Source organism: Gymnoscopelus microlampas (assembly GCF_963454915.1).
Source record: "Gymnoscopelus microlampas genome assembly, chromosome: 19".
In the NCBI taxonomy this organism is placed as follows: domain Eukaryota; kingdom Metazoa; phylum Chordata; class Actinopteri; order Myctophiformes; family Myctophidae; genus Gymnoscopelus; species Gymnoscopelus microlampas.
This window is the reverse complement of record NC_139956.1, coordinates 45,929,025-45,957,015: the sequence shown is the minus strand read 5'-3', so window position 1 is coordinate 45,957,015 and position 27,991 is coordinate 45,929,025. Positions and strand designations below refer to the sequence as shown.

At 40.1% G+C, this 27,991-nt stretch overlaps 1 protein-coding gene across 1 annotated transcript in view; it reads right to left on the bottom strand.

Moving 5' to 3' along the window:
- The window catches only part of LOC311034546 (netrin receptor UNC5D-like), a gene marked incomplete at both ends in the record, with an annotated part of 179,271 nt that overhangs the window by 47,436 nt on the left and 103,844 nt on the right, over positions 1-27,991 (bottom strand). The window contains one exon of the mRNA XM_084042426.1: positions 8,491-8,665. Within this exon, the coding sequence (XP_083898552.1) occupies positions 8,491-8,665 (175 nt within the window). The remainder of the gene's footprint in view (positions 1-8,490; positions 8,666-27,991) is intronic.

Sequence of the window (27,991 nt, the reverse complement as noted above, 5' to 3'; positions counted from 1 at the left end):
TGTCTGTGTCTGATTTGGTTTGAATAATGTCACAAGGTACAAGACTTGATCAGCTTGCCCTTTGACCCTATCCAAATCATGATAAGATGTAGGCTTGATGGAGTTATTTTGATTGATCATAATTTGTCTAGTGCCCTAAACCTGCTTTAAATGTCAAATTAATATAATGCTGTCATATTGGCTTAAACTCTGTCATGTACTATTCTGCTATTTCTCTGTCTATGCAAGGTCAAAGTAGTTACAGGCCTGTTCTGTGGCTATCAGTTGTTTTAAGAACACTGTATCTCAATGTTCTCTGCGCTAACAATTCCTTCAGCGCCACTGAAGTCATCACTGACCAGTGACAGGTCAGACCCGAGGCCAACATGTTGTCCGAGACATGTGGACGCTGTTGTTCAAAGATAAACTGTCACACCATCTTCATCATCTTCATCATCTACCATCATCATCCTCATCTGACGACGACGTAATCATCACTATCCACCAATAGTAGGAGGACACCTCTAACGGCTGGACGCTTGATGTATCTTCAATGATGTCATATGTTTATGTTACTGGACGCTGTTAAAGTCCAGTGCTTTCTCTGTTTAAGGCAGAGAGAGGCGACGACCGATGATGCGTTAACACCGGCTGATACTGTAACCTTCCATTCTCTCTCTGTCTGAATACAAGATATTTCACTACATCCAATGGCTGCCTGTGTCCTGAGTCTGGTTTTTCTTTGTCGCCTTTGAAAGTTACTGGTACTTTGTATACATACTGATGTGATGTTTCGCCCTGCATTGGTATCTATACATATGGGTGATAAGGAAAAAACCTACTCTATCAATTGGTCCAAATCGATGCCGGATATGGTTGAAACAGGGTGGACGAGGGGAACTGAGCTATTGACCGGAACTGTACGGTCAGACTCTCTTCCCCTGGCTTCCCCTGTTTTAATACGTATCAAACGAACCAGCCTTGGGTGTAACGATGTATCACTTCTATTCAGATGAAGGTTATCTTTGAACAGTATCACATTTTATTTTATTTTATTTATTTTGTCTTGGACCTGGACGCGATCGCTGGACCTTTGGACTTGCCCTTTGATGACTCTCCACATGTCTCAAATTCCACATGGTCCAGCCATCGGAGTCAAGATCCCCGAACCATTGATTCGGTATGTATATATTTTTATTTTATTTTACCATGGTCCAGTGATTGGGATCTCCACGTAACTTCTCCCTGTGAACCTTGATCTGATGAGTATACCTTTTATTTTATTTTATTGTCTTTACCGAACGATTTGTCTCATAAATTATCAGCCTGTTTTTAAATTACTGTTTAACACAGCTCCGCCAGGGAGTCAGTCAAGTCAAAATGTTTTATCACCTGGGAGGACATTCCCTGAATGTCTCATAAATTATCCTCTTATTTAGAATACAGTGGTCTTTATTTATGTTGTTTTATTTTCTGGCTTGTCCATTGTATATATTGATCACCACCAGACACATCCATCCTCAACGTTTTTTTACACTGATGTTTGGCTATCAGCTGTTACTTACAGTTATTTGTCTTTATTTATATATATATTTATGTAAATGCATCTAGAAATAACCCACAATCCAAACTTGGGTGTTTCGATATATTCGTGACCATATATATAAACATATGGATTAATTTTTTTGTACCTCGAATTACCACTTTATCACGTCATTGGTGTTCGGTTCGATTAGATTTATCTAATAATAGTTTTACACTAGGTGGGAGGGGGTTGTCTGTGTGGTGCCTACATGAATATATACTATTTCAGGTTTGTCATAATGTACTCATTTTTCCTTCTATACTGATATTTGACCTAAGATTAACCCCTGCCACCCCTTTACACACTGCCTATCGGCTGTATGTGGGTTAATGTTCTAGTCTACTGTTCTAGCCTTAGATAGACAGGCATAAAACGTCCGCCTTATCGGGTCTCAAATCAGCTGTTCAAGGGTACTTCAGTGTTGCTCTTCCCCTGGCCTCATATTACCTGTTAGCTACAGGTAACACATTTGTATGCAGTTGTATTTCTATGTTAGTACCACCCATCGGCCCCAGTCCGCGAGTACAAAACATTAATAGGCAGCTGCATACTCCCGTACGGCATTGCCAGGTTGCCTCCCTTGTAATTCAGAAACTTCTGCATCGGCCCGAGTCCGTTTGAAGTTTGTGTTTTACTTACTTTGTCAGTACATTTTTTTGTTTGTTTGTTTTGTCTTATATGGTTTGTTAAATATATATATTTGTTTTCTCTGATTTCTTCTGTCACCAGTCAAAGTTATATATATTGAACACAGACCGGTTTTATTTTGACCACTGTAGGTTAAATCATCCATCCATTTAATATGTTGAGCTTTAAACAATACGTTTTAAATGCCTTAATAATACATTTTATATTCCTTTGAACCAGTGAATATATTTTGCCTTAATCCTAAGTTTGAAAATTCCAAGTTTTAAATTCTTTTAAATATTTTTTATATAATTTAAACTAATAAGTAGCCTATACTTAACCCACTCAGTATAAAAATATTTCTCATTCCAAAATTAGTTTATCGCTACAATATCTATGTTCGGTGTGTATTAATGAACGATTGTTTTTTGTTCTCTCTATCTCTCTCTCTCTCTCTGTGGGTCCGCCAGTGTGTCTGTCTTCTACGGTGTGTGAGTGCGAGGGAGTGAGAGAGCGTAAGGTGAAAGTTTCTATCTCTCTTATCTTTTCTATGTGTGTGAGCGATTCAGCTATGCAGGCATGCGTGAATGTTTGAATGCGTGTCTGTCTCGCTCGTTCTCTAACAATTTTAGTCCAAATTTCAATCCTTCTCCAGTCAGTTAAAATTAGTTTACCACTCTGGTCTCTAAAACTACATTACCCATAATTCCTTACAGGAAGTGTTAGTTCTCGTAATCCTAACTGCCCCTACAGCCTCCATTGTTCAACTTCATTCAACCCATCTCAGTTAAATTAACCCTAATACGATTCAATATGTTCTAATATCAATATTGGAAAAAATTAACTATAATATTAAGTTTATTATAAAGTCATTTTGAATTATTTTAAAAGTTTTGAAAATATTTTATCATTTTAACTTAAGATTTTTTTGAGCTGGTAGATCTGCTCTTTTTCTGGAAAAATTTTAATTTCTATTTATTTTGGTGTACTTTACCTAACTCTAATATACTCTTCAGAACAAAGATGTTTATTCCTTATTTTTCATTGTTATATTTTAATTTTAAATATTTTAATTATAACTTAAAAAAAAAAAAATGTTTGAAATTTTATTTTTTCATTTTTTCTTTTGATTTTTTTCTTTCTCATCAACAGATTCATCCTCTGACACACACTATATTACAGATATATGAGTGTCAAATAGAGGGGAGTTGATGAATGATTTGATTTAAATGTTTAATGCTTTGTTTGTCTTTGTTTCATTTTAGAACGAGAATGTAAGCCACTCCATTAATCCAATTCCTGGACAACAATAATGTCACAATACCTGCTAATTGTGACATACAGGGCTAAAACTTTAATTTTATTCCAAACTGTTTTAAACTCTGTTTCATACTATAGTCAACTGTAGGTCTCATGCCAAACAGTAAATTTGATTTCCATCTATCTTACAGATTTCAACCAATGTCTTGGATAGATGTTTGATGCCCCCATGCCTACATGATGCAAGCGGGAAGTATTTCTTGAGTTTTAAGACCATTCCACGTGAGTTTTTCCCTAAATAAAGTGTAAAATGATGTAATAAATACAGGTATCAGGAGTGTACCGTTCCATGTTTCAAATACTTGGACCTACAGGTCAACTTGTTAAATAAAGCACTGGACCGCAGCTTCAAAACGAGGAGGGTAACTTTTCTATTCCTGGACATGCACAGAATCGGATCGGATACGTAGGTGTCTTGTCAGATTTCAATTTGAAATTGTCAGACTGGCCAGTTGTCTCTCACTCTATCTCTAAGCTGCCAATGTCATTAACGGTGCTGAAAATTGATTAATCTAAACATGTTTTGAAAAGGTTTGTTGGGACAGTACATTAGCTGAGATTTTTTTTGAATTATAATAAAGTTATTTGCAAATTGCAAGGGGAAAACTTTGTTGTGTGGTGTCTTAAAATGTCATGAAATATAACCATGTTTTGCTTCCTAATCGAATAAATAACCATTATATACAGTCCTTTTGAAGAAGTACAATTTTGAATTAATATCTGAATAAATTATACAGTCCTTTTGAAGAAGTACAAATGTGTATGTTATCTGAATAACTAACCATTTATTTTTGCCCCTACGTCATTTGAAATCTCTGTGTCCTTACCTAGTCACTGTAAGGTTTGTCTGTGTCTGATTTGGTTTGAATAATGTCACAAGGTACAAGACTTGATCAGCTTGCCCTTTGACCCTATCCAAATCATGATAAGATGTAGGCTTGATGGAGTTATTTTGATTGATCATAATTTGTCTAGTGCCCTAAACCTGCTTTAAATGTCAAATTAATATAATGCTGTCATATTGGCTTAAACTCTGTCATGTACTATTCTGCTATTTCTCTGTCTATGCAAGGTCAAAGTAGTTACAGGCCTGTTCTGTGGCTATCAGTTGTTTTAAGAACACTGTATCTCGATGTTCTCTGCGCTAACAATTCCTTCAGCGCCACTGAAGTCATCACTGACCAGTGACAGGTCAGACCCGAGGCCAACATGTTGTCCGAGACATGTGGACGCTGTTGTTCAAAGATAAACTGTCACACCATCTTCATCATCTTCATCATCTACCATCATCATCCTCATCTGACGACGACGTAATCATCACTATCCACCAATAGTAGGAGGACACCTCTAACGGCTGGACGCTTGATGTATCTTCAATGATGTCATATGTTTATGTTACTGGACGCTGTTAAAGTCCAGTGCTTTCTCTGTTTAAGGCAGAGAGAGGCGACGACCGATGATGCGTGAACCTGCTGATACTGTAACCTTCCATTACTCTCTCTCTCTGAATAATATACTTTCATTACATCCATGGCTGCCTGTGTCCTGAGTCTGGTTTTTCTTTGTCGCCTTTGAAAGTTACTGGTACTTTGTATACATACTGATGTGATGTTTCGCCCTGCATTGGTATCTATACATATGGGTGATAAGGAAAAAACCTACTTTATCATATCCTTTTATAAACAAATATATAATACAATACCATATATCCTTTTATAGACAAATATATAATATCGTCACGGTTCGGTTGCTGCCGCTCCTTCGGCCCCGCCCCCTCCTCCTCACTGACTCTGTAGGCTCTGACTCTGTTTATGCTTTGAACCCGCGGCACGCCGGCTGTAGGCCCTTTGGGCTAATGAATTTGGTTCCCCTTACAAGGACTTTCCAGCCGGTGCCTTTTGCGAGGATAAACCCATAGAGTTATATTATATCTAGAGGGCGGATTGCCCCGCCCCCCAGCTATTCATTTCTATTAAAGTGCTCAGTGGCGTTTTGAAGCACCCGGAAGTAAGAATACGAACCAATATGGAACCAATATGAACCAATGGAATGGATCCATGGGTCGTGACGCGTCGTAAGCATGCGCACCAAAAAAACGGGAGACGCGCGCGCAGTAGCATTTAAGTGCATTCTCAGATTTGACCACCAGGCTTGGCCGCTTCACTGTTCTACCGTAGTTCTGGGGGCTTGGATAAACCGTGTCACGACGCTTCCTGGGTCTGTGTGTATTCTGTCTCCCATGGTGTCGTGACTCTTTTTGTATTTCCCTCTTTGGCAAGGTGTATAGGCTCTATGCACAGCAGCCATATTGGACAGAAATTGGGCCTCTTCCTTGCTTCCTTCACAGGTGTTACCAATGATACTAATGAAGGCTCTGTTCCATTTCGTGTAGCACAGTGGTTCTCAAACTTTTTCATTTCAAGGACCCCCATAACTCTGAGAGTGTACAAATGGAACCAAATGGACCCGGGAGGGTCCATTTGGTTCCATTTGTACACTCTCAGAGTTACACCCTCTCAAGGAACCATGAGGGTCCCTGGACCACACTTTGAGACCCACTAGTGTTTCCAGTGAGCCAACATGCACAATATCAGCACACTGACTCTGTTTGACAAGAATAGAACAGAGCCGTCATTAGTATCATTGTTAACACCTGTGAAGGAAGTAAGAAGAGCCCCAATTTTTCTTCTAAATGGCTGCTTGCATAGAGCCTATTCTCTGTTTTGTTACCTTTTCTTTAGTAAAGTTCAGTTCCACCTTTATTCTCCCTTGTCGTATCCTGCTCTTGGGTCCAGCCCGTCCTTCTGTGTCAGCACCGTGACATAATATAATACAATATACAGTATCCTTTTATATACAAAGCAACAGAATTACTGGGCAATTTAAAAAAGGTTTCCATCAGAAGTGAAAAGACGAGTGCTTTCAGTGTAATGTGTTCCTCCCATCCATCCATCTATATATCTTTGCTGTCGGTCAGAAGCCTCTTATCTCCATACTTTAACTTTTTGTGTTTTTTTCGTTAATTAACGCCCTACATGATCATACTACAGCGTCACACAAAAGCATCAAAACCGTAGCAGATCCGCAAGCTCGAAACGTGGTGCGATGCGACACATTCTGGGCTTCTAGATCTGTTTTTGAATTTGATCTCCGACAGAGATGATAAAATGAGCTCTTTGGCTAATGCCAAATAGATTATTCTGCTGTAGCCATGGGGTACATACACACCGCGTCTCCTCATAGGGTATATCAAATTGCTCTGGCTCTAATAATCACTCCATCACCTTTCATCTGCTGCCGTATAAACAGCTGACTTATTGTAAATATCACATTCTTTGTCATGTTGGAAAATGAAGATGTGCTCTTTCTTGTTGATCTACATCTGTCTCGTGCTATCAAGAGTGTGGAACATTGCGAGAGTCTTCATTAGCGTGACAGTGGGTTGATGAGTGACGGGCCTCAGCTGCTGCTTTGATGAGAAACAGAAAGGCTGAATAGTGAGAGGTTGTTCGATTGCTTTCTGTGAAAACAAAGGAGTCGCTCTGGATGTTGATAGACGTCAAGATAAGTAAATGTGGAAACACTGCGATTAATGAGCTGTGGAGTTGTCCCCAGTGGAATAGCAGCGCTTTGTGTCTTTATTTGCAGAGCAGCCAACAGAACAGCACTAGAAAACAGCTTGTTAAGAGACCTGCAGGTATATGCTAAATGTTGAACACCAACAAAAGGTGCTAAATAGCATTAAAAGGGGTTCTTTGGCTTGTAATCGTAGGAAAACCTCTTTTGGTGATATAGCACCTATCTTAAAGGTAGCTACTATATAGCACCTATCTGAAAGGTACTAATAGCACCTATCTTAAAGGTACTATAGCAGCGATTTCCAACCTTTTTAAAGGACCCACAGCTTGATATGCATTGATTAGGCCACAGACCTCCATTTGATACCATTTCCTAATCTATAATCAGTGTTAATTTAACTCTGAGAGTGTACACCTAATGTGGACACCATCAGTTAATTTAATTAACCCTCAGTTAATTAAATCAACAGTTAATGAGGTAACTGTTAAGTTAACCGAACAGTTAACTCAAGGTGCTCACACTCTCTCAGTGTATTTAATGAACTGAGGGTGGATAAATTAACTGATGGTTGTACTGTGTCTGCACATAGTTTGGGGGCGTGCATCCCTGGGTATGTACTAGTAAACATGGGAATAGTGTATGTGTACAGTTACACTGTCTGTAAGATCCTGACTCCTGTCAATTTAACTCTGAGAGTGTACTAAATGTAACCATTTGCACATTCTGCTCGGGTGGCGCAGTGGTAAAGTGCCTGGCCACCACCGTGAAGGTTGTGGGTTTGAATCCACCGTGGTGTCGAGCGTCTACACAAACACAATTGGGCCGTGTTCGGGGGAGGGAAGCCGGGCGGAAAGGGTGATAATTGTCACTGCCCGTAATCCTACAGTCTGGAGGAGGGGCACCTGTAAGCACGGAGTGTTGGGCGGGAGGAGCATAGATGTAGAAACCTAGATACATCATTGGCCTCTGCAGTTCGTTGGAGCGACCTGTTTGGTATGGTGGCCGCCATATTTCCGGGGGGAACGGGCACTGGCCAATTACAGCGTGTTGACTACTGGCCAACCACAGCACGTCTTTTCCAGGACTTGTCAGAATCTAGTTGTCCCGCCCCCACCTGCCTCTGATTGGCCTACTGGACGCCCCCTTCTGTGACGCACACGGACATTTCCAGCTGCCCGCCAAGGAAGCGTGTCCGCCATACAGGCGCTTCAGAGCCAGAGGAGGGAGGAGAGATGGGGAGGAGTACGACAAAATTGGGGAGAAAAAGGGGTAAATAACAAAAATAAAAGTTTTGCAGTGTACATTACACTGATTACACTGGGACAGTATACACTATACTGGGACCTACTTTTGTTAGTAAATGTGACCCAGACAGGATCAAATGAAGGTGTACATCTTACCATAGACGACCACGGTGGCCGTGGAACTGCGCCTCTTGGCCACGATGTTGCTGGCTACACAGGTGTAGTTCCCAGAGTCTGAGAGACGGGCTTCTGGAATGATGAGGTTCTGATCCACTCTGGTGTCAACGACTCCATCCCAGTTCACAGGCTCCTCGTTCTGCAGCCACTCCACCTGCACGCACACACATCAAATGCAGACACACGCTATAACTTAACATCTGATGTAAAAGTGAGGCATTTCAGCTGATCATATAGGATGGGATAATTCCTTTAACATTCATTCAACATTCATTCATTTCATCGACACATTTGCTGGCCTGGCCTGGAATCATACCTGGGGCAACCAGGGCCTCTGGCTCCCTAGGCGGGCTCACTAACCATTCAGCTATGGCCGCCCCTGCATCATATCCAATGACACTATGTAGTCCAAGTCATTATCGTCACCCTTTGGATGAATAGAACTATGCATTACATCACACAACAGGGGCCCCAACTACATATTGGATTCATGTTAAATGTGTATTTTCAGACATTTAACCACTTAAACTCTGGGCTGCTTTTTCCCCCCTCTTCACCAAACCTCTTTGACGAAAATAGCCAATCTACAAGCTCACAACGTGTCTGCGAAACGTTGTGAGCTTGTAGATCTGCTATTTTCAGCTAATGTTCCCCCAGAATAGAGATGCGAGGATTCAAGTGGTTAATGTAAAAAAATACAAAAATCACACAAAGATTTGGCGGCCCCCCTGCAGTATCTCTGCGGACCCTTAGGGGTCCCGGACCCCCTGTTGACGAGACCCCTGCCTTATTTTGTTGTGTTGTTCACCTTTGGTCTTATGTTCTGAATATCATTGAGTCAAGATAGCACAAGCCTGGCATCTATTGTTCAGGGTACAGCTGAGAACTACACTACCACCACCCTGAATGTTTTAATCCTCTGGCGTCTTGCATTTTGTTTTATAATGACATTTTTGGCCATGGTTGGTATGTTCGACTTTATAGTACTTCTCCCTTGAGCTCCTGTATTAAACCTCTATCTTATAACGTGAAATGTTTCCGACTCTGTTTGCCTCAACAATTACTTTATTTAAAAAAAATCTATCAATTATTCAAACCGCGATTACTTGAATCCATGGATATTTTAGTTTTTTGTATTTCTCCTTCACGGTGAGTGAAGAATCCAAAAACCTAAAAGTTGATAGTGGGCTAACAACAGCAAAACTATATCAAAAATCAGTTTCTAAACTCTCACACAACTCCCACAGTACAATCTAAGTGTCATGTATCCAGTCATATCCTCACCGCTTCCAAAACACACTCATTTCCACTCAAACTTCACTATTTAAAACGCTTCTGGGATGAACAGTATCACACATACGGAGCAACAAGGAGTGTTCCTGCTGGGTGCACATGGGTTTCAACACAAGCCAAGTTCTCTAGAGAGTATTTTTGGATATGAAATGTTCTATCCTTTTATGATTCTTTTCTGCACCAGGAATATGTTTGACTTGTCATTTCACACACTCAGTGTTATAGTTTTCAACCATAACTGTTACAGTATTACGTCCTGCCAGCTGCATGGTGTTAATTGTCTTCATTGTTTATTTTTGATAATCCTAACTCTGTTTTCTTGTCTATGTTCCTTCTGTTGATTTTGAGGTGAGATCTTTTGTTCTCTATTTTGCATTTTAATGTGTTTTTCTTATCAAATGTGTGTGTTTTATTTATCACTCTTCTCAGTTATAATTTAGGCATTTAGTTGATTCGGAGCAACTTACAAGTGTTTCTCCATGATATTGCAATTTTTCGCTCAGGTAAACAAAGGGATGCTTTCTAACCTTGATGTCAGACCTACTGTAGATCACTAGATGATGACACAGTAAAATCCTCTGTGTTAATATTCCATTTGTAACGCAATGAGTCTACAAATGTAACCAAATGGTCCATTTGGTTAAACATGAAGCCTAGTGTCCCTATTCTCTCTTCTTCTTCGGCATGCCATGATAGTCGAATATTTGGTGAGAACAGGCAAATATTTGACAAAAAATAGCAGAAAGCTCACAAGGCGTCGCGTTGGGACGCATTGTGAGCTTGTAGATCAGCAATCTTCGGGGAAGAGATTTGGTGTGGAGGGGAAACAAAGTATAGGGGGCTCAGTATAGACCCCTGAGGCACCCCGGTGCATTTAGTATAGTTTTTAAGTGGTTACATTGAGTATTTTACTGTGTAATCCACAGGACAGAACCTCCCTCAGGGACATCTAAAGCAGGTCAACAGCGTCTACTATAGTCTATTACCAATATGAGGCCATGCAGTGAGTGAAAGTAATTAGGAATTATAAACTTAAAGGACGGGGTGTCTGTGTGTCTCTTTGTTCACTTGGCTGGCTCTGTAAATTGCTATTAACTTGCCATTAGTTGGATCTTTTTCATTGAGAGAGACTCACTCAGGCGTCAGGGAGTGGGTTTTGATTTATGGCCGTGCACTGAACATGACTAACTACTGTGTGTGTGTGTGTGTGTGTGTGTGTGTGTGTGTGTGTGTGTGTGTGTGTGTGTGTGTGTGTGTGTGTGTGTGTGTGTGTGTGTGTGTGTGTGTGTGTACTCGTATTGCTACACTTCTGAGGACAAAAAGTCTCCATAAGTGTAGCAGAATTTTGAGAAATAGACATTGTGAGGAGCAAGAGTGATGGTGCGTTCACATGGGCAGATAAAAAGAAACACGCTATCATTCCTTTTCAATGGAAGCCAGCGACACGAAGATACAAAGATACATCCGACGTTTGTAGCTGTAGCTCTAGCGACAAAGATACAAAGATACACATTCAAGTTGAGCTGGGTTCAACTTCCAGATACAAAGATGCAAAACTACAACTGTAGCGCCGATGTCCGCACGTTTGATGACGTCAACGACCGCGCTGAGCAACACAGATACAAAGCGACACAGTGAAAACGATGCTGTGTATTTTACTATCTTTGTATCTGGCCCCTGTGAACGCACCATAATGAAAAATTAAAAATTTAAAAAGGGTATTCATAAAATCACTGTCCTACAATTGGAAGTAAAAGTATCAATACCGCAAGTACTCCGTTACAAGTAAAAGTCACTTGAGTAAAAATACAAAAGTATTGGTATCGAAATGTACTTAAAGTACCAAAAGTAAAAGTACGAAAATGTTTGAAATGCGACACGTTGTGAGCTTGTAGATCTGCTATTTTGAAATAGCCTAGGTATAAAATAAGGCTGAAGTGGTTAATGTATGTTTTATAATATCTGCAAAGTAACAAGTAACTACAATTTTCAAATACTTGCAGTGGAGTAAAAGTACAATATTTGCCTCCGAGATGTAGTGGAGTAGAAGTAAAAGAACAGACAATTGGAAATACTCCACTAAAGTCAAAGTACCTCAACGTTGTTTAAGTACAGTACTTGAGTAAGTGTACTTAGTTACTTTACACCACTGCCTAGAATGTTCATGTCCTCCCAGTATACTTATTTATACAATACAAATCTGCGTGCGTGCGTGTGTGTATTGGAGTGAGTGCATGTGTGCATCCAACCCAGTCTCACTCCCAAGAAGGCACGTATTGCCTTTTGGTCAGAACCCCAGGAAGGCACTATGTGTCGCCCAGGGCCGCCCCCGACGGCCCTGGACGACACATAGTGCCTTCCTGGGAATATGTGCCATATGTGCCTTCTATGGGAGTGATACTGTGTTGGTGCATCTGTATGTATCTGGGCCTATGTACTGTATGCTGGTGAGAGTGCACAAACTGCACATTACTGTGCATTCTCCAAGGCAATATGACCACAGGCAGACACAGCGTGGCAGAGATTGCTTTTGCTCTGTCAACGTGCCTGGGATGAAAAGATATAAATGGAGCTGGAAAATCTATAAAGAAAAATGATGATGCCATCTGTCATTTTTTACCCCTTTGATGTCCCGAGAAATATTTCATCATGTGCCTTTAACTACTGAAGCCCTATAGGCTATATACATGGTAGTACGGCATATAGCAAAAAAAATATCAGATCTATAAGCTCACAACACGTTGTGATGCGACACATTGTGGGCTTGTGTATCGGCAATTTTTGTTGTTTTTTCTTATGTAAATGTAAAAATGTAAAACGGTAAACAAGTGTTTTATCTAAATGCTAAATGGTTCGTTTCTATAGCGGCTTTATCCATTACTTTATACAATGCGTCGCACCGCGACGCACTGTGTAAAGCAATGGATAAAGCCTATGTAGATCTATGTATATAAGAGCTTATGTAGATCTGCCATTTTCAAAAGATTTTTGGACATTTTATTAATTTGAACACTTGTGAAAACTTGTAACATACTTTTGGTACTTTAAGTACATTTTGATACCAATACTTTTGTACTTTAACTCAAGTACATTTTGAATTCCAGACTTGTACTTGTAACAGTGTTCTATATTGCAGTATTGATACTTTTACTTAAAAATGTCAGTACTTTTTCCACCACCGCCGATTCCCCAGTGGCCGCTCTACCTCCTAACCTAAGCCACTGCCACCTATAATGACATGCCCAAAATAGAGACTCTTTTGCCCTCTTTCTGTCCCGTTATCTTTTCCACTGCTGCCTACTGCAGTTCGCTCAACCTGCTGCACTGGAAAAGAGGCACAAACACATTCAGTGGCATTCATTTTATTTACAGGAAATTGACCCATAAAACAACCTCATTGTTCTATTATACTACCTGTCCAATTATTTTGATTCATTTTTTAAATCAAGTTATGATCTTGGATTGATTTCTAACACATGATGTGTTTGCTCTCAACAACATAAATAAGATAAGCTCAAATGTGATTAAAAGCCAGGGAAAGAAGTGAGTGTTGTGTAAAGACTTTAAAACCATGACGGACTGGGCAGATCTAATAGAGAGAGGCAGGCTGTTCCATATGCAGCCTGCAGGGGGAGCCGCCACAAAGACACGCTCGGCCCTGCTTTTCTCACAGCTTCTTGGCATGACCAGCAGACCTCCAAGCTCAGGCTGGGATGTAATGGTGCAGGAGTTCAGAAAGATACAGGGGAGCCAATCCTTTTAGGGGTTTAAAAACAAATAATATAAGCTTAAAATCAATTCTAAAATTGACAGGGAGCCAATGAAGCGAGGCCAAGACAGCGGGGAAGTGATTTGTGTTTATTTAGTCTTTAGTGCCAGTGAGGAGGCGAGCGGCTGCATTTTCAACGAGCTGCAGGTGCCTGAGTGGGGGTGCTCCTTCCATTCCGACATCTCGCCACTCCGACTAGTGGCTTCCGCGTGCGGTTAGGGTTAGGGTTAGGTATAGGGTTCGTTAACGTCGGAAAGGCGACATGTCGGAAAGGCGAAATGCACCCGCCTGAGTGACGACTGATCGATAGGCTCTATTCACAGCAGCCATATTATGAAGACATTCACAGGTGTTACCAATGATACTAATGAAGGCTCTGTTCCATTCTGGTCAAACAGAGTCAGGGTGCTGATATTGTGCATGTTGGCCCACTGGAAACACTCTGTTACACCAGTGGGTCTACAGTTGGGGTCCAGGGACCCTCATGGGCTTCCAAATGGCCCCTTACAGGTGTGTAAGGGGCCAGGAAGTGATATTAGGGCTGCTGTGCATAGAGCCTATACCGGTGTATAGAGATTTACAGTAGTCAACCTGGACCAAAAAAAGCTAAGATTGCCATCTCTAGTTGTTTCTGAGTTATACCTAAAAATGTCTTCTAAATCCTAAAACAGTTTCCTGAAAAAAAGACGTATGTTGCTGTATCAGTGGTTCTCAAACCTTTTCATGTCAAGGACCCACCAAAATGATATGTATTTGGCCGCGGGCCGTCTCAAAATATTTCGCTCTAGGGACCCCCAGAAGTAAAGATTTGAGAAAATATTATTCAAAGATTTGCACACATTTTCAAAGTTTTACAAGCTCATTGCGCGGCATGAAGTGAGACGCTATGAGCTTATATATCTGCTATTTTTGAATAGCCAAAGTATACATTATGGCTAAAATCTAAAAATCTTTCCTGGTAGCACTCAAGTAGCAGCTGAATTGAATCATAGCAATTAGCTCTGAGAATAAAGTAGATCTGGACATCATTGACAGAACAGTGAAAAGAGATTAGTTTGGAGAAAATGGACCCTTAGGAGCAGCATATGAAGCAAAAAGAGTATATGGTCCAGAATGGAGCCTTGAGTTAGGGCCAGAAGTTGATATCAGACAGGCAAGACTGAAACCAGGTTAGGGTGGTAATATTGTACCTGCCAACATCATGCTCAAGCTGTGATAGGAGAATCTTACGATCTACATTACAAAGGCAGCTGAGAGATCACAGAAAGACAAAACGGCAGGGCTACGGTTAAAACCAGGTCATTAACCCTTTAAGGCCGGGAAGGGAACGCATTTGTGTCATTTTAAGATTTCTTTGGCTATTCAAAAATAGCAGATACACAAGCGCTATGAGCTTGTAGATCTGCTGTTTTTAGAAAAAACATTTTAAACTCAAATCTTTTTTGTGGGGGCCCCTGGAACAAAATATTTTTAGATGGGAGGGGGTCCCTCATATTATTTTGGGGGTCCTTGACATGAAAAAAGTTTGAAAACCATTGAAAATATAGCAACATAAGTAAAAAAGAAAGAAAAAAAAAAAAACTTTAGGAAAAAAAAAACTGTTAGGATTTAGAAGACATTTGTAAAATGTCCAGAAGCAAAGATTTGAGTTAAAAACATTCGCTTTAAAAAAGTATGTATATATTCAAACTAAAGATTTGCACACATTTGCACGATGAAAAAATAAATAGCAGATCTACAAGCTCGTAGCGCGGCACTCGGTGCCGCGCGATGAGCTTGTATATCTGCTATTTTTATATAGCCAAAGAAATCTTAAAATGACACAGATGCGTTCCCGGTCTTAAAGGGTTAAAAACTCTCAGGAGAGCAATTTCAGTGCTGTGGTATTGGTTTGAAGCCAGAGATTTTGATGAAGGCCATGTTTGCAGGGCGTAAATATACTTTCTCCCAAGAGTTTCGACAGGCATGGCAGCAGAGAAATAAGCTAGAGAGAGGATTGATTTTTTTTTTTTCTTTTTGATTCAAGGATGTGCCACGGCATGTTTGAAGGCAGCATGGACACATCCTGAGACGAGGCATGTATTAATCGGAAGCAATACAGTTGGGTGAACAGAATCAAAGGCTTCTTAGAGAAGCTGAATAACTTCCAAACAAATTTTCACACAACTCCACAAAACAACTTTCCACTCTGATTAACCAAAAGTCCTCATAAGATGTTTTTTAACCTTATGTGTTAATAAGGCTATACATGTCTTAATAATAGCATTGTAAGCATATATATTGTTAGATTATTAGACACTTTTGGAGTGATTTTAACGTCTACTCTGGCTTTCGTGTGCACCCCAGGTGCCAGTTTTTATGTTGCTTTATTCAGTATTTAGATATTTGATATTCATTTGATCAGACACGCCCCTTCCTATACAAATCCGTTGTAACTTCAAACTCCATTTTAACCCTGTTAAATTCATTGAAAACACGTCCTTGGTTTTGGTGACTGATATTGTCCTAATGCGTGAGAGGGACATGTTTTCTCCATATATCTTTTTTTTTTTAATGTTATGTAAATTATAGATAAAAATACATTTAAAGTAATTGAAAAAACAGGGCTCCTCACGCATTAGCAGGACAATATCATGTTTTAATTGAGTCTAACATGGTTAAAACAGAGTTACAATTGGTTTATATTATGATAAAATGAATATCAAATATCTTTATTGAATCAAGCAACTTAAATATAAGTATCTTAAAGTTGTTTATAATAGCCTTACAAACACATTCAGTCTCTTTAACTTACCTAACTTACCTATCATGTCAGTGTTCAACCTTTATTATGCTGTGTTGTTACTTTATAATATAGTTTATTAACCATTTATTAACGGTTAACTATGCACTTATTAACAGTTTAACTACGGGTTTTGCATCTACCAGGTCTTAAGCGGGAACAATGCCTTCTTAAGGTTTATAAATCCTTAATAGGCTCTGTGCATAACTGCGGTCCCAGGTTTCTGGAAGATGGCATACCTATTTCCTGTTCCGGTTCATTTTCTCATAGCTTCATTTGATTGGCTGATTTCATATTTGATTGATAGCAGTCGAGCCAATCATATGAAGCTATGGGGACATTTACAGGGACAGGAAATGGATATGACACTTCCAGGTAACCTTTTTTTCCATCTACTTGGTCTAAAGTGGGAACAACGTCTTATTAAGGTTAACCAATCCTTTATTAAAATATACATTTGCTGCCGTTGCAGAATTGCATATACATAGCATCACAAAGAATCTAAAACTTGTTTGAACATTCATGCAGTCATGTAATTATGAGAAAAGGCTATCCTTTTATGTATAAGGAAACCTGGCCTTGGATCAATACTGTCATACATTTATTTGATTGATTATGACAATTGAGTATCTATGACCGCCTTCCTTGGACACTTCCCCAAATAGTGTTTGGAGTTCCGTGTTTAAGGCCTGTACATCTCCATAAATGATATAAAGTGCTTACCCGGTAAGCACTTTATATTATTATTATATTACCCCTACAGTAACATGTTCATGTACAATTCACCAGTGAACTAGAAAGGGGAACTACTTTGCTTTATTGGCTGTTAGATTAGAATCATATCAACACTATTTAATAAATGACTATATATAAAGTCACTCGTACACAGAAAGTTTATATAGAATTGTCCCCTCCATATTTTTTGTCTCTTTTATAAATAATAACCGATAATGAATTGGTAAAAAAGCTCTGTGTCTGTGCAGCACAGTCTATTCACAGTGTCTATTGAAATGACAACGAACACAGCCATAAAAGGAAACGATAAGGAGGCCATAAAGGTATCCTTTAGCCTTAGACACACATAAACTTTCTGTGTAGGAGTGACTGTAATGTCTAGTCATTTAAGTGCTGATATGATTTACCTAATCTAACAGCCAATAAAGCAAAGTTAATAGACGTTAGTTCTCCTTTCTAGTTCACTGGTGAATTGTACATGAACATCTTTTCTGTTACTGTAGGGGTTGAAGGTATATAGTTAGTTAAAATCTCAATAACATTGCTCTGTTTTAGCATTGACTGGGTTTAGTGTTAACCACTTTCAATGTGGTGTCCCTATTTTGGTCATGTCATTATAGGTATAACATTTTCAAAAATACAACAAGTTTTAATTTAAAAAGCAGTGCTTAATTGAATTGTATGAGCCTATTTTGTACCTAGCTACAATCTTGCAATTATTTGGCAATCACTATGCATGGTCATACATGTAACATACAGTACAGTTGGATTTTAAAACTATTTTGTTACATAATAAGCATCTACATGTAGCTATTTATACTTGTAAAATATGGTCTGAAGAATTAATAGAGAATTCTGGAAATTTGAGTCTGGACAAGTATGGAATTTTGAAATGGAAAATGTGTAGAAACACAGATTATAAGTGTCACTGAAGGCCGGGATTTCTGACTATAATAACATTAATAGTTGATGGGAATGGGACACTTTTTAAACATTTTAATATTTGGGCTTGCTTTAAGGTATTAAAGGACAACTTTGTTTTTTTACAACAAGTTTATTTTATTAGTTTGTAATGATAATAATTAAAAGATGAGTGTTAAAAAAAAATCATGTTTAGCTTAATCGTTACAGTGATTTTAGTGATATTTAACTGGGGGGCGGGGGCATTCTGTCCATTGGTAAATAGTCATGAACGCGGCCTCCGATTTGCGTGAAACTTGTAGCACATCCCTACTAGGCCGAGGAAGAAATACTACCCTACATTTTTCAAATCAGCCTCATGGTGGCGCTGTAACAGGCAGAAACTATTTACCAATGGAATGCCCCCGCCCCCCAGTTAAAAATCACTATAACGATAGAAAGCAATACATGATTTTTTTTAACACTCAGCTTTTAATTATTATAGTTACAAACTAATAAAATAACCCTTGTTGTAAAAAAACAAAGTTGTACTTTACTTGTGAAAAGTCTCAAGTCAAGAGGGCTCAAGTCAAGTCACAAGTCATTGGCGTTCAAGTCCCAAATCAAGTCCAAGTCTATTTTTGTCCCCACCTCACTGCCTGTCAGTCCTTGTCCCTTGTATGACCATGTAAGGAGATTCCTGATGTCATCAGTATATGCCCATATACAGTATGGGCATGCCCCCTTTTGTGCCCATATGGAGCAGACTTGTGGTTTGTTTGGTTATAATGTCATAGTGACGTGGCTGTGGTTTGTTTATGTAGTCATAGTGACGTGGTTTGTTTATGGCTGAGTCAGAATGACGTCAGAGCTCCGTCCGCTGGCCCTCCCTCCCATTAGCCAATTTTAATATAGGATATTATAATACATTGTTATCACATGCTGCTACTTATATTAGCGAAGCGGCACAATCGTGAAAAAGGGATGTCGGTGCCCACATAACAAACACATTGGCGCAAAGTTTGCAAGCACATTATGGCAACAGCACATTATGGCAGGGCCATCTGTGATGCTGAGGGAAGATACAGTAGTGCTGAGGGAACATAGGGTTGAGGGAACATACAGATGTGCCACTTCAAAACTTCACATGTCCTGCCATCGCCAAGACAGTCAATTTTCAGGGGATTCCCAGGGCAATAAGAGGGACAAAGAAGGGCATTTAAAATGCTGAATTATTTTGATGATCACTGCTTTTATGATGCTAATTAATTTGAGCAACTGGTCAAATCACCTTTCGCCTCATAATGAGTCTGACACCTTATTCAACACACATTCTTTTGTTCTCATGTATATGGATGTCTGTTGAAGGGAAAAACGGGGGGGGGGGTGTAGTGACAACTTCTTTTCAGGGGCAAAACAGTGCATTTTAAGGGCAGAAAAGGGAGAAAAAAAATGCATTTTCAGGCCACTTTCAGGGAAAGAACAGTAACGTGTGAAGTTTTGAAGTGGCACATCTGTAGGGCTGAGGGAACACAGGGTTGAGGGAAAATAAGCCTGAGGGAACATAGGGTCTAAATTGATATGGGGGAACATAGGGCTGAGGGAACATAGGGCTGAGGGAACATGGGGCCTAATTCGGATAAAAAAAATGTGTTAGGGATTGAGGGAACATAGGGCTGAGGGAACATAGGCATGACCCCCCATATTCAAACTGTACTTGAGTAAAAGTACAAAAGTATCGGCATTAAAATATACTTAAAGTACCGAAAATAAAAGCACTCATTGTGCAGAATGTCCCATTTCACAAGTTCAAAATGTATAAAGAATCTTTTGAAAGTAGCTGATCTACAAGCTCACGTCGCATCGCGACACATTGTGAGCTTGTAGATCTGCTATTTTCAAATGGACAAAATGTATATAGGGCTGAAGTGGTTAGCATGTTTTGTAATAACAATCAAAATCTATAAATAACTAGTAACTAAAATGTTCATATAATTGTAGTGGAGTAAAAGTACAACATTTTCCTCTGAAGTGGAGTAGAAATAAAAGTATTGAAAATTGTAAATACTTGACTACACATACTTAGTTACTTTACAGCACTGCCTGTGAGTGAGGAGAGGCATAATGGGGCTCAAGCTGATCAAGGACAGCGGGGCACACAGGGAAGGAACTGGATCTAGGGCAGTGAACATTATGCACTGACCTGAGATCTGAAATCTCATCAGTGGAAGACGTTTTGAACCTTTTCGCAGACGGAACTATAGAAAAAGTGCTCCTCGGAGCACAGGTCTCCGCCAGGTCAGGTAGGTTATTGTGGCCTCCTGGTCGGTGGCGCTATAACGGGCCAATGTGAAAAGGGTGGCATTTCTTCCTCAGCCTAGTAGGAATGCGCGTGCAAACTTTCACGGAAATCGCATGCTGCGTTCATGATTTGAGGCATTTTGTTCAAAACGGACCTATCCTGCAAACTTTGGAAGCCAATGTTAGCCAATCGGCTCTATGCACAGCAGCCATATTATCACTTCCTTCACAGGTGTTACCAATGATACTAATGAAGGCTCTGTTCCATTTAGTGTAGCACAGTGGTTTCCACGACCCCCACAACTCTCAGAGTTACACACCTGTAAGGGGTCATTTGGAAGCCCATGAGGGTCCCTGGACCCCAACTGGTGTAACAGAGTGTTTCTAGTGAGCCAACATGCACAATATCAGGGGACATAGATTGGTGAAGCAATAGGAGGCGCCGCACTGCTCCGGGCGCCTGGGTTTGGATCCGCCCTTCGAGACCATGGATGGGGCTCGTTCTCTCAGTCTATGTTACACCTGACCCGAAAAAAACCCAACATGTTGTCACCCTTTTCACCTCGGGGCTGTTTGCATGACTGATTATAATGATTGTAAAAAAATAATATAAAAAAAAATAAATATTTAAAACGATATTCTTTTCCCCCAAAACGATACATATCGTCTCGACAACGTATCGCGATATATCGTGGGACGATATATCGGCACACCCCTAATGTTCCATTCTGGTCAAACAGAGTCAGGCTGCTGATATTGTGCATGTTGGCCCACTGGAAACCCTGCTACACCAGTGGGTCTACAGTTGGGGTCCAGGGACCCTCATGGGCTTCCAATGGCCCCTTACAGGTGTGTAACTCTGAGAGTGTACATTTACGGGTCCATTTGGTTCCATTTGTACACTCTCAGAGTTGTGGGGGTCGTGGAAACCACTGTGCTACACTAAATGGAACCGAGCCTTCATTAGTATCATTGGTAACACCTGTGAGAGAAGTGATAATATGGCTGCTGTGCAAAGAGCCTATTGACAGACACACGGACGGACGGACGGACGGACGGACAGGGTGCAAAACATTGTCTCGACCTTGGCATGGCGGAGACAATGAAAGCTACATTCATGAACGTGTCCAACTCTCTCCCCCCAGGCTCCAGACACGGCAGAGCCTTTCCTGTGCCAAAGGATACAGGGCACACTGTGATAGCAAGGTGGTCCGTGGAGTTCTGCCAGCAGTCTGCCCAGTGATGCTGTGCCAGTTTGGCCAGTGGATGAAGGCCCACTGGGCTGCAGTGTCTGCCACGTGACACCTAGAGGGACCGTGTGATGATTTAGAGGAGGTTATACGCTGTGGCCTAAAGAAGGGGTCTTCAACTGGGGTTCCGGGGCCCCTAGCGGGTCCTCAGAGTTACTACAGGGGGGCCGCCAAATCTTTGTGTGATAGGAGTTTATTTTTTTTTACATTAACCACTTGAACCCTATAGCATCCCTAATTCTGAGGAGAACTATAGCCAAAAATAGCAGATCTATAAGCTCACAACGCCTCGCGCTTGTAGATAGGCTATTTTTTCGGCAAAGAGGTTTAGTGTTGAGGGAAAAAAGAGCAGACCAAGTACAAACCAAATCCATTTGGTCTGTACAATCTCAGAGTTAGAAATTGATAAATTAAAGGAGTAGTTCACCCAAAAAATTACTAATTTTCTATCACTTACACAACCCATGAAGGCTTGAATTCATGGGGATTTTTGTTTGTTTTTATCGCGTTAATAATAATTTGATGACTGGGTCATCGTCAATAGGAGACTCAGTCGGAGACTCTTTGACAAATTAACTCCATGAACTACTCCTTTAAGGACCATGTATGCTTAATTAAGCCATTCTTGTGGAGCTTTTCATAGTATTCCTATTTGTTTTGGTTTTGTTGTCTTGTTCAATCTCTGTCCTTCCCACTCACTTCAGTGCGTCTATAACCTTGTTATGTTATTTATTTACATTGTGTGATGGTAGAATAATATTAATCTCCTTGTCTGGAGGGAAATGATAATGCATAATGCTGATGCTGAGGAGGCTCAAACCAGCCTGATAAGAGACTGACAGGGGAGGAAGGGAGGTGGAAAGATTTGCTTAATTAGCTTTTTTTTTTTTTTTTTTGCTTAACCCATTGAATCTGGGAACACATCTCATTTTAGATTTTAGCTAAAACCATGAATTTATATTTTGGCTATTCAAAAATAGCAGATATACACTCGGTGCCGCGCTTTGAACTTGTAGATCTGCTATTTTTGAATAGCCAAATAGACAAATTATTGAACATTTTGTGCAAATATTTGAATATATATATTTTTAAAGGGAACATTTATGACACACTTTTCACTTAGAAAATTGGCACCGGGTGAAAAAATAAGGGTTACAAAATGACGGGATAAAAATTAAGAGTTAAAAGAAAAAATCTTTGCTCCTGGAACAACATATTTTCAGATGGGGGTCCGCGGCAAAATACATTTTGGGGGTCCTTGGCATGAAAAATTGTGAGCACCACTGATTTAGCAACATTCGTACGGTTTTCAGAAAACTGTTAGGATTTAGAAGGCATTTGTAGATGCGTTTCCAGATTTAATATGTTAATTGGCAGTGAGCAGTACAGCAGCAAAGCCACACCTAATCCTATGATCCATGCCGAACAGCATGTCTACTGTAGTAGCAGCGTGCACTCGAGTCCAGCTCAATGTATTTGCCAATATAGAGCTTGTACCTCCTCAGGGCTCCTTGAGGAGGTGCCAGTATATGCATTGATTAAAGCAAAAATAAAATCGCACGGCTGAGGACATGTGTATGGCCAAGTCCTATTACGCAATTTGTGAAACAGTGTGAAAGGAGCAATTGTGAATATTAACCCATTAAATCCGGGAAAGCATACTGCGCCATTTTAGATTTTTTGCTATAACCATTCTTTTATACTTAGCTATTCAAAAATAGCAGATCTAAAAGCTCGTAGCGCGGCACTCGGTGCCGCGCTACGAGCTTGTAGATCAGCTATTTTTGTGAAAAATCGTGAAAATGTGTGAAAATCTTTGAATATGTTTTTTTAAGTGAACATTTTTAACTCAAATCTTTGCTTCTGGGGATTCTACAAATGTCTTCTATACATCCTATGAACATCCTCCATTATAAGTCTTTTTTCATGTCAAGGACCCCCAAAATGATAATGTACTTGTACGCGCCCCCCCCCCCCCCCCCCAATCATATACATGCTTTTTTTTTTAGTTAAAGCATGTATATGATTATATTCAATGATTTGCACACATGTTCACGATTCATTTCCTCAAAAACAGCAGATCTACAAGCTCATAGCCGCGCTATGAGCTTGTAGATCTGCTGTTTTTGAATAGCCAAAGAAATCTAAAATGACACGGCATTCCCGGATTTAAAAAAAAAATGTAATATTGTTCCTGCTGTTCTACATACTGCCAATCAGGTGAAGAAATCACAGACTGAGGCTTTAACCTTTGATTTTATGAAATATCCAAGACCATTAGGGTTTTATGGAAAAAGCTTCTAATTATATTGCTAGTTTGACCACTTCAAATGGTCAAATTCTTTTGTAAAACACTAGAAGTTCGGACCGCTACGCGGCCCTCCCGTCGAGTAGCCTGGCCCGCACATCGGAGACAGCGAGAGGAGAGCGTGTAGACGTTCATTGCAACACTTCATTCATTGCTTGTTTCTGGCACATGATTTGGCAACACCAGAGCCCATGATGGTCTGCTTGTTTTTCATTTATGTGGCAACACCCGGAGGTAAAAACGAAACCAAAACTTAACTTGTGCTAAAGGGTTTCCCCTTCGGGTGTGGTCGCTACTATGGCAAAATATTGTTGGACAATAATAATTATGCTACAAAGAGGCAAATGTATAGAGAGCAATGGAAAGTGGAAAAAACAATGCGTAAATGTAGTGCGCACGTTGTGGCTAGTGTTGTAGTGACATGTGATATGTTGTTGTTGTGTTGATACTGAAACAATGAATTGGCTTCAGGGGGGTGGCTTCACCGAGGGACAGGAAGTGCTGACTTTTCTCAATTGTAATATAGGATTATTTTAAAATAGCCTATTGAGAGCTTGCAGATCGCTATTTTCGCTGCGCCACATGCTTCCATAGAAGACATGATGGCTTCTATGGGATCCAAATGACTGGAATCAGTCGTGACGACTGAGATCTTTAATCCATGGAAATGGTTGTCAGTTAGCCTAGGAACCAAAATGGAGCCTTTATGGGTCTGTAACTCTGAGAGTGTACAACTGATAACTACGGGTCCATTCGGTTTCATTTGTACCAGTGGTGTAAAGTAACTAAGTACATTTACTTAAGTACATTTTGTATGTATTTTTACTTGTCTTGAGTATTTCCAGTTTTAGTACTTTTACTTCTACTCCACTACATCTCAGAGGCAAATACCGTACTTTTACTCCACTTATTTGAAAACTTTAGTTACTAGTTACTTTTCAGATATAAACTATGAAACATACATTAACCACTTTAGCCCTATTTTGTAACTATAGGCTATTTGAAAATGGCCGATCTACAAGCTCACAATGTGTTGCAATGAGACACATTGTGAGCTTGTAGATCTGCTATTTTCAAACATGTTAGTACTTTTACTTTTGGTACTTTAAGTATATTTTGATGCCAATACTTTTGCACTTTTACTCAAGCAACATTTTGAACACAGGCCTTTTACTTGTAACAGAGTATTTCTAAATTGCAGTATTGATACTTTTACTCAAGTAAAACATGTGAGTACTTTTTTTGAGTAATATACACTGAGGATAGTACAGTGTAGATTGGGGGTTGGTGGGGAAAACATTGTATCAAACTCCTTGAAATGAAAAAGGCTGATAATCACTGAACCACACATTAATCATATAGCCCCCCTCCCCATCAGGTGTAATAAGTGAAACGTCCATCATTGTGAAAACAGCTTTAATGGCTTTACATTCACATTCAATTAAAAGTGAATTGAAAACCACATGAAGGCAATTACAGAATATTGCAACCAGATCAGCTTTCATTCCGTCCAATTCAATTAACTTTGAGTTTCATTAGTGAATGAATGGTACAACCTTCACCCTGATACAACACTCTGAATGGTACAACCTTCACCCTGATACAATACTCTGAATGGTACAACCTTCACCCTGATACAACACTCTGAATGGTACAAACTACACCCTGATACTACACTCTGAATGGTACAAACTACACCCTGATACAACACTCTGAATGGTACAAACTACACCCTGATACAACACTATGAATGGTACAACCTTCACCCTGATACAACACTCTGAATGCTACAAACTACACCCTGATACAACACTATGAATGGTACAAACTTCACCCTGATACACTCTGAATGGTACAACCTTCACCCTGATACAACACTCTGAATGGTACAAACTACACCCTGATACAACACTCTGAATGGTACAAACTACACCCTGATACTACACTCTGAATGGTACAAACTACACCCTGATACAACACTCTGAATGGTACAAACTACACCCTGATACAACACTCTGAATGGTACAAATAAATCCCCTCGCATTTGCATGCAATGTATCTCCTGCGCATAATCCTTCCTCCTATTCACTTAGCCTATGCTATTTAGTTGTGTGCATGTTGGAGCGTGTAGCCTATGTCACAACAGCTTGCGATGATTGCAAAATCACTCAGTTAATGGCTCAGAGAAAATTGCAAAAATGTCAAAGAAAGCTGAAATTGATGTTCAGGTTTTCCAGCCCTCATGGAAAAATATGGCTTGGCTTATGTTTATGTCTCGAAAATGCTAGACTAAACATGAGGGGTCTTTCAAAGATCAATTAGAAGGGGTGGGAGTCTGGGAGACAGGTGGGGTTATTGCTATGAGTCTAATGATCATTACAATGAATGTCCTGATGTGAAATAACATTATATCAAACATTTATTTTGATATGGTGTCATAATTGTACTTAATGCTGATATGGCACACTAACTATCAAGAAAATAAAAGCATGCACTTCATGTCAAAAAGGTTGCCGACCCCTGTCTGAATGGTACAAACTACACCCTGATACAACACTCTGAATGGTACAACCTACGGTACACCCTGATACAACACTCTGACTGACTAGTACAAACTAGAAAACTGATATGGTAGAATAGTACAACTTACACCATGACACATCATGGTACAACTTCTGTCCGATTCAACTAACTCTGGGGTTTATGAGCGAGGCCAGGCATCTCCATCTCCTCTGTCTCGCTTCAGTCTAGAGCTCGTCGGGTTAGGCATGTAACCCGAAATACCCGGGTTCCGACCCGTACCCGGCTCGGTCACGGGTCCATTCACAAGATGTGACTCCGGGTCCGGGTCGGAGCCGGTACAGTCCGTCTCGGGTCTCGTTCGGTCACGGGTGCATTCACAAGATGTGACTCCGTGTCCGGGTCGGAGCCGGTACAGTCCGTCTCGGGTCTCGGTTCTCCGACTGTGAAATGGACGGTTCCACTAATACCCGAGTTGACCCGACGAGCGGGTTTCTCGGGGCTCAGACTGTGAAATGCACGGTTCCATTAATACCCGAGTGGAGGGAGGGAGGTCGGTCGTTCAGAAGACAGACTGGCAGTGACGCAGTCAATGACTGGCTGCTATTTATATTATCATATCACTACATAATGTTATATCATTGACCTAAATGGCGATATATTAACAAGGATAGGATGATTAAAACATATTTATGTCTGTATTAGCCTGGAAAACTTTAGAACTTTAGTGGCGCATAACTTTACCTGAGTTACATCTTCTGATTGTTGTACTTGAATGTTGACATGAGATAATAATCCTGTTTAGTGTTTCACTACCACGAGCAAAGACTACAGCGCATATTAACGGCGCTGATCAACAAACACGTTGAAAAGCTACGACAAAGATACCAAGGATTCGACAGTGATGTCACTATGCAACAAGGAAGTAGCGACGGACGCTACGCCATGTTCGAAGTTGTTTTAAAGATAGCAACTTTAGCAAGGATTCGTCGGCGATGACATCACCGACGAATCCTTGGAAATATTTTACCCACTCATTTATAGCTGCTGACGGAACACAGCTCTCATTTATATACACCAGTTATTATATCAAATATTGTCGATTAACGTAACGCTTTGGTTAATGGTTAAAAATGGTAAAATAATCGAGTTAATATCAACATGTTGTTACTCAAAGCACAATGGAAACTCCAAAGCCAATTATAATGTTAAACAACATTAAATGTGGTTTAACATTAGAAATTAACGTGGATAATAGTTGGCAATGAAGAAGGATTACAAACATATAGAACGTGGATTTATTTTGTATAGCTGTCCAATGAGCATTGACTGGGATTATACATCATAATCAGCATGGAGGAGGCTATACATTTATAGGTAAGAAAGTATGAAACAAGTCTTATTTAACGCTGGACAACTTGTACTAATGACGTTGGCAAACAATTTTGCGTTCGGGTTTTTCGGAGGCTCGGGTAAGTCGGGTTATGTACGGGTTCGGTTCTTGTATGTCACGGTTCTATACGGGTCGGTTCCCGACAGCTCTCGGTGCTGTTCGGGTCCGGATCTCAATTTCTAACAATGGCCCGGGTCCATTCGGTTACGGGTATTTTTTTCGCGGGTCC